The sequence below is a fragment of the Myotis davidii genome, unplaced genomic scaffold (assembly GCF_000327345.1).
Source record: "Myotis davidii unplaced genomic scaffold, ASM32734v1 scaffold914, whole genome shotgun sequence".
NCBI classification, from domain to species: Eukaryota; Metazoa; Chordata; class Mammalia; order Chiroptera; family Vespertilionidae; genus Myotis; species Myotis davidii.
Window position 1 is genome coordinate 907,598 of NW_006285484.1, and position 12,330 is coordinate 919,927.

Below are 12,330 nucleotides of genomic sequence, written 5' to 3' on the forward strand. Positions count from 1 at the left end.
GTGGTTCTGAACTCTATATCTTCCATTGACAATTTTGTCCTGTTTCTTTGTCTCCGCGTTTTGTTATGCTTTCTTGGTGCACCCCCTAGTGGTCTTTGTGCGCAGTCTTGTTGTAGTTAAGCCTTGATTGTTGTAGCTAATACTAGGGGGGATTTGACCTCCAGGCCAAGTGGCTGTGAGAATCAGCTGTGTCTGCTTGGGAAAACTTCTGTCCTCTAGGGAAGTGCTTATCTAGCCTTTGCCCGAGGCTATCCGGCAAATGCCTCTGTGCAGGGCTTGGGCGGGGCGGGGCGCACAGGATCAACAGCGCGGGCCGGAGAGGGAGAGCAGTTATGGCCGCTCTCAGTCCTGTCCCCAGGGGCTCTGCCTCTCTGAGTCCCAGCAACCGCTGCAAACCTCGGAGAGAAAGCTGCACTCGCTCCGACCGAAGCCAGACAGTCCCGCTTCTCCCGTTTGAGTCTGGGTCCCTAAAGACTCGCCCGGATCTGGAGCTCAGAGCCTGAGACTCCCTCCCAATTGAAAACGCCAACTGTGCCCTCAGCCACCAGCCCGCTCTGCATGCACTCCGCACGCACCTCGGTATTTGACTTCAGCACTGCGCCTCCTCTGAGTGTCGGTATGCGGTTTCTCTTTCCTCCTAGTTGTAGGACTTCCACTCAGCAAGCCTTCCTGTGGTTCTGGGTGATGTCCGTTCCGTCTTTTAGTTTCACTTTTGAAGTGGTTGTTCGAGGCAGCAAACTCCGGCGTTAACCTATGCCACCATCTTGGTTCCTCAATTGAGAATCTTAATTGTCTCCCTAGTTGCAGATAGCCAACAGAATTTTTATCTGTTTTTATTTGGTTCCTGAATTTCATTGGCAAACCCAAATCACCCACTACATGTCATTTCTCCCTCAAAAGGTAACCTTATCGTGAAGTCGTGTAATTGATTGTGACAAATGGTTTGGAAATCAATGAGTCTTATGTCCAAACCATAATATAATTTGAACATTTTTTTGCCTAGTAGAATTATGTTACTAAAATGGTTATAAATCTTAGATATGCAGAATTCTAGACTCATTCTAGAATTATATATGTTTATAAATATGTTTATATAATAAATATTCTACCCTGGCATCACTCCCATTTTAAGTTACACCCTGTTTCTGGCCAATTAAGATTGCATGTCCTGGTGCCACTGATTACTTTGTTGATCTGAAGAGCTATATTGGCGACAGTTTTTCTTTTGGCACCTTTTGGAAACATCAGCTTCTGAAGACTAAGTATTATAAGTTTAAAATAACTGAAAAATTTAGGATCATCCTAAGCCAGGAAAAAACAAGTTTACATTTGATTTTCAGAGGGGACAAAAAGAAATGAGGACACAGATTTTCTACCTATTCCTGAAATATTTCTGTTTTTTAAATTTGTATTTATTTTATTGCTGTGTAAAATGCTGCTTGGAGGGATCTCCTTAGCTATTTGATTTGAAGATAAGTCGTGAAGTGCAGATTACACAGTAAATACTCTTAAGTCTGCCAGCATGATTATATTTGTTCAGTTTCTTAATCTGTGAAGTGTCTGTAGGTTTTCAGGTAATGGTGTCTCTTGATTTAATTTACAACCTAAAATTTGTCAGTCAGCATTGAAAAAAACACTTTCTAATTTGGTGGGGAAGAATTTTTTTGGTTGCAGAAGTATAGTACATATTTTAGTACCTACAGAATCTATTATATAAAATGCCTCAAGACATTACCCCCTCCACTGCATTTTTGGTTAAGAGAACAGGAAACCCACAAACTCTAATACCACTTACTCTGCATTACTCAATTTTGAAGACTTATAATTGTGTTTTTTCCTTTTTTTTAAACCAGTACTTTAGTCAAAATGACATAATTTCCTATGTTGGAAAAGATTTAAAAATATAACAGCTATGATGATTTTATTAATATTCTGAAATATAAATTCTTAACAGCAACTGCTCTTGTGAGCAAATATTTTAATATTCCAGTAACCCAAGTATCAGTTGAGTGTCTGGATTTTAAGTGCTAAATAGTTGTTTTGAACCTTCAGTTTCATGTTATAGGGAAGCCAAAACTCTCCCTAGATTTCTGCAAATTCCTGGTGTTCTTGTGGCCTCTGAGCTACTGCCATCTGGATGGGACTTCTTTCCAGAGAAAGAGAGAACTGTCATTTCCCTAGTCTTATGCAGAGGAGTTCGCTTTCCTGTCAATGCTGCAAGAACTCACCTTGCACCATAGTGGGCTTTACCAAACAAAAACATTTCTTTCCTCAGAGGAGCTCTGCTGTCCTGTGTTAAGATGATGATGTAATACTCAAGTAAATATTTCCTCCATTTATCAAACTTCCATATATTTAAATAATTCATACTAAACTCAGTCTCTATTCTTCAGAAGTTATAAGAAAATCCTATCTTAAAAGCTTTTGCAATGTTAGAATTGAATATACTATATAGCTTTTTGTAGCTCTTATATATGTATATACACACACACACACACATATATGTATATATATATACACATACATACATACATATATTTGTATGTATTTTTTTATTGATTTCAGAGAGGAAAGGAATAGGAGAGAGAGATAGAAACATCAACGATGAGAGAGAATCATGGATCATCTCCCTCCTGCACACCCCCCACTGGGGACCGAGCCCGCAGCCCAGGCATGTGCCCTGGACCAGAATCGAACCCCAGACCGTTCAGTCCACAGGCTGATGCTCTGCCCACTGAACCAAACTAGCTAGGGCTTTGTAACTCTTTTGTCAGGTAGTACAGAGAAGATAGTGCTGTCTTCTATCCTTTTGAGGTTTGCATTTAGTGTTTTTGAGCTATTTTCTATCCTATTTCCTTTTACTTAAGGTACCATATGACATCACTAAATTATTTTTGACTATCAAATAATAATGTGCTTTGTTTATTTATTTATTTTTTCAATCTTTATGTGCTTTGTTTTTTTATTTATTTTTTCAATCTTTATGTGCTTTGTTTTTTATATTGCTAAGCCAGTCATCTTATAGAAATGAGTGTGAAAAGCAAAAGATGAAATTCCTCTCCAAAAGTAGTTTTAAAAGATGTTGGTATTTCTTATTTGGGTATTTATAATATTTTCCATAAGAGTTTGGTGTTGTGATGCAAAAATACCATGATTTAAGGTATAAACCAGAGGTCAGCAAATTATATCCCGTGGGCCAAATCCAGCCAATTCTGTAAGCTAAGAATGTTTTTTACATTTTTAAAGGGTTGAAAAAAGGCGGGGGGGGGGGGGGGAAAAAAGGGGGGAGAGGACAGCAGAAGCCTTATTTATATGGCTGCAAAGCCTTAAATATTAACTACCCATTTTTTACAAAAAAATTTGCTAAACCCTTGTTATATGGATTCTTGAGTTTTGAAGTGGATGAATAACCCGTTCATTTTTAGAAAGTCCCTAATGGAAAGTATCAGTGATTATATATTATATATTCTAAATATTGTGTAATTCAGAAATGAATTACTTTAAAATGATGGCATATATTGATAATAAGTTGACATGGAAAGATAAATGAGTAGGCTGCTAAACAGCATATTAATATTCTACTTCCCAGTGAAAGCTGGTAAGAGATTACAGTTAGCTTTCATTTATTCTTCATTTTTTTATCTGCCATATTATACTGCCAGCGTTTTTTTGAATGAACATATTACTTTATTTATAGTGAAAAACAGAGGTGCAGATGTTTGTGTTGTGTCAATGTGTTTTGAAGAGAGAAACTGAATGGAAATTTCCAGTGTAGCTTGTGACTGATTTTCATCTGATGAGAATCAGAGGTTTGTTTATTTAAGGAATGTAGTTTATATGCACCACGTTTAAACTCTTGTCATCTTTGAACTTAAAACACTTTTTCCTTCAAAGCTTTTATCAGATAACCAAACACCTGAAAATGTCAACACTGAGCCTTCATCACACTTGTTTTTTGTTTTCTTTTTTTTATCATTTCCTTAGTTGAAATCTAATTATACTGCTTTAGAGCAGCTAGGTAGTAATATAAAAGCAACATGGCCTTTTAAGAAATTGTCAAGAACTGTGTCCACATAGTTTCATTGCCAAGATTGCTAGTTCTGCATAGATTGTCTCCAGCAAATGTTTTTGTGTCCAGGTTCATGTTCAGACTTTATGGATTGAAGAGATGCAGTAATAATTATATGGCAAGTAGCCTACTAAAAGAACAGTAGGATTTCCATATGTTTTAACCGTTTGACTACTAAGGAGCGCTATCGTGCTCTTCTTATTTAAAACAAATTTATGTAAACAATTGGTATTTTTTAATTTTTGTTGTTGCAAAGCAATACAAGTGAGTTTATTGTATAAAAAGTGTTTTACATTTTTTCCCATACACGCGCAATTAGTGCCGCAGTTTTGGCATATGTCCGAAAAAATATGTCAGCAGCCAAACGGTTAAGAATTTCCCTTTTATCCCCATACCTTCCTCCAAATTCTCCTTATTTTCTTTCCCCTAAGGCAAGCATTTTCATATGTTTATAAATATAATGCAGAAAAAAATGAATGAATGTGAATGGCATTGTGGTGTCTCTCGCATTTTGCTTCTTGCATTGTTCGCTCGGCACTGTATTTGTAGTGCTTTGGTGCTCTGTCGTGTGTATCCACCACCTTTTGCCTGTCAACTCTCCAGGGAGTAGGCCCTCACATTACTGTCACAAACAGCAATGCAGGAGATAATCTCGGAATTGTCTCTTTATGGGCTGATAAGAGAATTTCTTTGGGATGCAGTAAACCCAGGAGCACAATTGCTGAGTCTTAGGTTACACATGTACTTCATTTGACTACATAGTGCCTGATGGTTTCTTTGAATGGCTGCACTGGTCTGCATTCCCACCAAGGGCTTTTTATTTGGGGACATTTTTATGAGTTTGTCCAAGACCAATAGTTAGTGACAGGAAAGGATTACCATAGATAAGAATAATTGTCAGACTCCCAAATTATTGCTAAGTGGCAGCTCCAGATGAGATATACAGCTATGCTTTTTATAAGCTCATGTGCTCTTTGAGAGCTAACTTAATAATGTGGAAAAGTAGGAGCTGATTTTGTAATTTATGAACTTTCTAAATTAGCAGAGGGACAAAGTATGCTTGAGACCAAGGGATTCAGCTCTGCTGATCACCAACAAATGGTCTTTTCAACTCAGCCCTTACTGCTATTGATAGTATGTTTATTTTCTATGTGTTTGGTTCTGAGGTAGTTTATAAATATTGCAAACCTTACTTTCTCTCTAAAAGCAGAGCTATGATAAATTGATTTATACAAAAGTAGAGCCCTGACCGGTTTGGCTCAGTGGATAGAGCATCAGCCTGCAGACTGAAGGGTCCCAGGTTCGATTCCAGTCAAGGGCGTGTACCTTGGTTGCGGGCACACCCCCAATTGGGGAGTGTGCAAGAGGCAGCTGATTGATGTTTCTCTCTCATCGATGTTTCTAACTTTCTATCCCTCTCCCTTCTTCTCTGTAAAAAATCAATAAAATATATTTTTTTAAAAAAGTAGAAATAGTGTAAAAAATGAAAGTGGGAAAATTATACATGTTAAATAAATTATTGGACATAAGAATGATTATGAAGAACAGTTCCACAGTGTGTGAGACATATGTATCTGTGCAACTGACAACTGGCCAACGATGAAGAAATGTGGATGTCTGAAATGTTTTAAACCAAGGATCATAGTTAAAGTGGGATGTCTATTTTAGTTAAAGGTTGATACAGGTTAAAATTAGGCATTCAAGAACTTAAAGGCTAAGCATGGTGAATGAAGTGCGACTGGAAATTTATCAAAAACCACAGATGGCACCATGGGTTCGAGGCCTTTCCTAATCTGCAGGTGTGGATTCCTTAGCTGCCAGAGGTTCCCTCCCTCCTCCTGTTGGTAGAGATTGTGGCAGGGAGGGGTTGCCCACCTCAGCAAACGTTCATTTTCAACATAACAGGGCAGGGTTTCTTTAATGTTCAAAATATTAGCTAGGAGGAAATGTGGACCCTGAAAGCCTAAATCTCACTCATGGTTTTGGACTTTTAAACTAAGTGGATTTAACTACCTTTTGGAATCCAACCTTTTTGTAAGTAGAACTGCCTCCATATATTTCATATTCTGAAAACCCTACTGATCTTTAACTTAAATAGCACTAAAAAGGAGGAACAAAATATTTGCAGGCACAAATCCTGTTTTCTCAGGTGAGCTTTACAATTGCTGGTAAAATGTAGCCAGTGGGATATACTGTTGCACATGAGTGCCCCTGTACTTGGTGTTGGTGTGTGGTCTCTGCCTTCCTCAGCTCTGCTGCTCACTGTCCAGGTTGGATTTTGGTGAGGGTTCCCCTTCCCCCCAAACCCGCTTTTTCTTTTAGCTCCTAGCACTAAAGTCATCAAATGTCTTTTGTGGTTCAGTGTCTGGTTTTAAAATGATTGTGGGTTTTTTGATATCTTTGATGTAACCAGATACATTAAAATTAGTGAGTCTCTGTCAAAATCTATTATTTAATGTAGGGACAATGTACACTTATTTCTTAAATTAAACAATTGATCCTTTGTCTGGATTAGGGCTGCCACTGCCTGAAAAAGCTGCTGCTGAAGCTGGTGATGGGCACTGTTACTACTTCTGAGTGCTGATCAACAGCTCACATGTATCTTAAATTAATCCCCAAAGTATTATTTGTACAATAAAAATTTTATTTATTTATTTTTCCCCCCGAGGGGGTGCACCGTTCCCGGAGGTACTGCAATACCGGGTCGATGCGTGGAGTGGACGGAGCAAGCTCCTATTCCAACTCCCTGCTTCAAAAATACATTTAATATAATGTCCTCGGATAGAGGACATATCAGATATTAAACTGATAAGAACAGATACTACACTTGATCTTAGCCAAAAGGCCAAGAAGCGATGTACAATAAAAATTTTAAATATATTTCTACTTTAAGTGATTTATTAAATCATTATATTTACTATACTTTTGTCTGCACTTCTGTCAAGAGGAAGTTTCCCAGAATTTATTTTAGCCTTTCTGTAAGCCTGTTCTGACTGGAGTATCCTGTGTTAAGGAAGTAGCAATATTTTTGAAGGCACAGGACCTATATTTAGGCACTCATTGTTGACCATTAGTTTCCATGGCTAGCCTAAACTAAGTCAGTAACCATGTTGTTTTCTGCCAGCAATATTTGTATCAAGGCCATGATTTGCTTGTTCTTTTTTAAGTCTCCTTCTTATTAAAATAAGTCATTTGGCTATTTTATTTTTTCCTCAATGTTCATGAATTATAAAAGCTGGCTTCTTGTTAATAATGCATATGCTTGATTGTTTTATAAAAAAGCAGCAAAATTGTTCCTAAAAAGTGTGAGCAGAGATCCAGTATAGAGAGTAGATGGTACTCAAGGAAATACTTAGAATATGTGCGTACAAACTAGGAAGGGCACTGAAAGGTGGTTGTTTGGCTTGCCAAAGTTCAGTTTTACTACATTTAGGACTCTGATTTTGCATGCTTTCTCTTTATTCAAGCATCAGAGAAGTAGAAAGAAAAAGGATTAATGGCACTAAATATCACTTGTCACAAGGCAGGAATTAAATGTGACTTTTGATGTTGAGGGAAGATGCATTAAGGAGTCAGGAATAGGGTTTACATTGTGGTTAACTTCGTGTAAGGTACAGAACTAATAATAATGATGACAAATAGTACTAATTGGTGCTAATAGAACTAAAACTAATATTTTCATCATATTTACTGTATTCTAAAGTATTGTTTAGCTCGTGTAATTCCCCCATGGACCCTGAGGTAGGTGCTGTTATTTTCCTCTCTCAACGCACTTAATCCTCATAGCAACCCCATTAAATAGACCCTGTTATTAGACCCATTTTATAGGTGAAGAAATGAGGTTAAGTAATTTATCCAAGATCCTACAACCAGTAAGTGAAGCTGGAGTTCAGATATAGGCAGTCTAGTTCCAGAATTCATGTTCTTAACTACTGTGGTAGACCAGGGGTCCTCAAACTTTTTAAACAGGGGGCCAGTTCACTGTCCCTCAGACCATTGGAGGGCCAGACTATAGTTTAAAAAAAAACTATGAACAAATTCCTGTGCACACTGCACATATCTTATTTTGAAGTAAAAAAACAAAACGGAACAAATACAATATTTGTATTTGCATGTGGCCCGCGGGCTGTAGTTTGAGGACCCCTGGTGGTAGACTAAGTAATGGCCCTCAAAGATATCCAGATCCTATTGCCTGGAACCTGAGACTGTTATCTTATAATGGAGGCCTGGTGCATGAATTCGTGCACTGGTGGGTTCCAGCTGGCCCGCCCCCATGGGGGCCAGTCGGGGGCAGGGCTGGCCAGGGCGAGGGGTCGTTCTGCCATTTGGTTGCTGGGCTTTTATTATATAGGATGATTAAAGAGATTTTGCAGAAGAGACTAAAATAAGAATTTGGGAGATGGGGAGATTATCCTGGATTATTCCTCTCCATTTAAATGTAATCACAGTTGCCCTTGTAAGAGGGAGATAAAGGGAGACTTGGCAGAAGGTGGTGATGGGACATAGAAACAGATTTGAAGATGGAGGAAGGGGTTGTAAGCCAAGGAATGTAGGTCTAAAAGCTAGAAAAGACAAGGATTCTCCCCTAGAGCTTCCAGAGGAAGCACAGCCCTGATTTTGGTTCATTGAAATCATTTCATCCTTTGGCATCCAGCAGTGTAAGATAATAAATTGACTTTGTTTTAAGCCACTAAACTTGTAATTTGTTGTAGTAATAACAGGAAACGAATACAGCCACTATACTATGGATAATGTTACCAGTTATAGTTAAGACTTTTATTATAAGCAGCCCTTCCTCACAATCCATGAAGAAATAATCTCCCTTAATAGCCCTGTTTTATGACACTTGTCTCTTTATAGTGCATTTTCTCAGTTCTTATCTCTTTATGAAGATTATTCAGATGTAATCCTTAACCCCTTCCCCAACAATTTTTTTGTTAAAAACGTTTCTTTTTCAGACTAATTTTTTTATTTTGGTTCTATATAGTATTTTTGATGCTGGTTATGAAAACAGTTTGTAACTCGTCTTCCTATAAACCATATTTTTTTACCATATTTTCTTAGTATACTCGTCGACGACTGAAAAAGAACATTTTGTGAAAACGAGTATACACGTTTCTGCCGGGGAAGGGGTTAAACTACATCTGTTCTATACACAAACAGGGTAGCCATTCTGGGCTTAGAGTTGGCTGTTGAGCCAGAAACTTAAGAAATATTGAAATGGAGTTTGTATCTGCTTCCAATAAACTATGTTTTTTATTAAAGTAAAAAAGAATAAATATTAGGCTGAAGACAGCATCTTTTCTTCAGGCCCAAGCAAAAGGCGGAAACTAAAGGCAACAAGCATTTTAGTCCTCATACCTGACCCTCCCCATAAAGAGTAGTTAATTATAACTCCTATCTTGACAATGAGAAACTGTTAGATAATGTGCTCAGAGTCAGAAAACCAGGCTTGAAAATTCAGGCTTGTCTAATGCCAAGTTATAGACATTATTCTGTACTCACTGTTGCTGCTCCAAACTAGACCTACTGAGGAGCTCAGATCTAGACCAGAGCATATCCAGCAGGTTTATTTAGTACTAAAGAGTCACCAGGAAGAACACATCATTTCCAGATCATCCCTGACTTGCTCCACAGTCTGCAGGTTGGGCAGGTTCTTGGATTGCCCTGGAGGTCTAGATTCCTCCTACATGACTCGGGAGATGGACTTAGTTCTGTGTTCAACTTGGTTTTCTCTATTCTTGTTTGCAGGAGTTAAGACCAAACCCTTAACAAAACCCCCAAAACTGTTTAAGATGAAATTCTCTTGTATGACCAGGGATCAAACCCACAACCTTGACATATTGGGTCAATGCTCTAATCAACTAGGGCATCTTACTTATATGTGGAATCTAATGAACAAAATAAACTGATGAACAAAATAGAACCAGAGGCATGGATACATGAAAGAGACTGACAGAGGTCAGAGGGGAGGATGGTTGTGGGGGACTGGATGAAAGAAGCAAAGAGATTAGCCAAAGAACTTATAGACATAGCCCATGGACACAGACAACAGTGTGGTGATAGCTAGAGGATGGGGGTGGGGGCTGAATGAAGGTGGGTAAATGAGGGTGCATATAGAGGACATCTGTAATAGTATCAACAATTTTAAAAAGCAATTCTTTTTTTAATATATTTTTTATTGATTTCAGAGAGAAAGGGAGAGGGAGAGAGAGAGAAACATCAGTGATAAGAGAGAATCATTGATTTGCTGCCTCCTGCATGCCCCCTACTGGGGATCAAGCCCGTGCAACCCAGGCATGTGCCCTTGACCTAAATCAAACCAGGGATTCTTCAGTCCGTAGGCCGATGTTCTGTGCACTGAGCCAAACCAGCTAGGGCAAGAAGCAATTCTTTAAAGCAAAGATCTGGAATCCATAGTTGAAACTTGAGGATTTTTGTGTGGAAGTGTTCCTGTGTGATATATGTAAAAAAAGATTTTTAAACAAACAGAAAAAATAGGAATGGTAATATAAATATAAGATTAAACCAGCTGGCATGTAACAGTGTTCAGCAGAGGTTCTCAAGATTAGTGTTAAATTTTCACAATGGTTTTTGGTTAAAATATGATTAAGAACCACCGTTCTATTTAAGAACCAATTTGGACCAGTATGAAAGACACTTGGCCTTTATCCTCTCCCATTTCATCCTTCTCCCTTTCTCCTTCCCCTCTCTTCTTCACAAGCAAATTTGTGACATTACTTTTTTTACAATGCTTTCTTAGAAATTGAAAATAATTTTAATATACTTGTAGGTGTAAAAAATAGAAGTCTGTTCTTTAGTTTATTGGGATTTTTCTAGAAGTAGTGGTATAATTGCAAGTATCTAAATGTAGGGGGGAACCCTGTTTAAGAAGTTGATGTAGGAAATAATTGATTTAGACAGATGTTTATTTGATGCCTGAATAATAGTACTATTAAATCAGGGATTGGCAAACTTTTTCTACAAAGAATCAGGTAGTAAATATTATACAAAGCATATGACAAAGTGTTATCTGGCCCAGAAGCCCAGAATGTCAACAGTGCCACGGTTGAGAAACACTGTTGTATATTATTTGATTTTATCTCCTTTGTTGGTTTATTATCTGTAATTCTTGAGTCATTTTATTGGTTGCTTTAGGGTTTATAGTACACATCTTTAACTTACCACAGTTTACCTTTAAGCAATATTTTACTATTTCCATGTAATATAAAAGCTTTACAACAGTATATTTCCATTTTTCTCCTCTGGCCTTTGTACAATTGTTGTAGTACATTTTACATCTACATATATTATAGATCCCACAATATGTTATTATTTTACTTTAAACAGTCAGTTATTTTTAAAAAATTTAATAGTTTTATTGACTATAATTAACATATTTCAAGTGTACAATGTGGTAAGTTTTGACATAGTTATACACTTGTGGAACCATCACCACAATCAAAATAATAAATATATTCATCATCTCCAAAATGTTTCCCCTGCCCCTTGGTAATCCCTCCTCCAAACCCAGGCAACTACTGATCTGCTTTCTGTCATTATAGATAAGTTTACATTTTCTAGAATTTTATATAAATGGAATTATAAACTACGTACTCTTTTTCTGTCTGACTTCTCATCCAGCGTAATTATTTTGAGATGTATCCATGTTGTAGGCATCATTAGGAAAGCATTCTTAATGCCGGACATTGTATTGCAGGTAATTGGACTGCTGCTGTTAACGAGCATGCTGAATGTCAGAGTCATTTGTTCTTTGTTTTAGGTCATGACTGTCAAGGTATGATAATCACCTGAGAGCGAGCACTCATTGCTGCAGATGTCATTTGTCCATCGGGAAATATCCATACAACCAGATCCATTTTTTATTGAATGGCTTGATGGATTTCCTTTACTCTAATTCATACCAAAGCTGTCCTTCTCAACCAAAGCAAGAGAGGATCCTGCATGAATCAGTCCCAGAATGCCATTTTTACATCACCAATGGGTGAAGAAAACCTCATGAATAACAATCACAGAGACTCGGAGAGCATCACTGGTGAGTCCAGTTTAATAAATATTGAAGGGTGTTGCTTACAGGATAAAATGCAGATGCCTTAATCCAGTGTATAAGATCACTGTAATGAAATGGAGGATGACTGAATTAATTCTTTCATCCCATAGTCTCCTATCATATTATCAAAATCTGCCTTGTGTGCCTTTGCTTGTCTGTGTCTGACTCCCTCTACCATGTGACAGTCAGC

The 12,330-nt window shown here is 37.7% G+C and overlaps 1 protein-coding gene across 5 annotated transcripts in view; it reads left to right on the forward strand.

Annotated features, from left to right (window-relative positions):
• Window positions 1-12,330, forward strand: part of TRAK2 (trafficking protein, kinesin binding 2) — a 56,669-nt gene that overhangs the window by 12,539 nt on the left and 31,800 nt on the right. For 2 of the 5 annotated variants that reach the window (XM_015559132.1, XM_015559131.1), the window contains exon 2: window positions 11,853-12,125. In XM_015559132.1, coding sequence (XP_015414618.1) covers window positions 12,035-12,125 — 91 coding nt within the window. In that variant the 5' untranslated portion in view covers window positions 11,853-12,034. Of the gene's footprint in view, window positions 1-5,975; window positions 6,104-7,078; window positions 7,086-8,660; window positions 8,665-11,852; window positions 12,126-12,330 lie in introns of those variants that run through there. The other 3 variants (XM_006756241.2, XM_015559134.1, XM_015559133.1) reach the window with 3 other exon arrangements.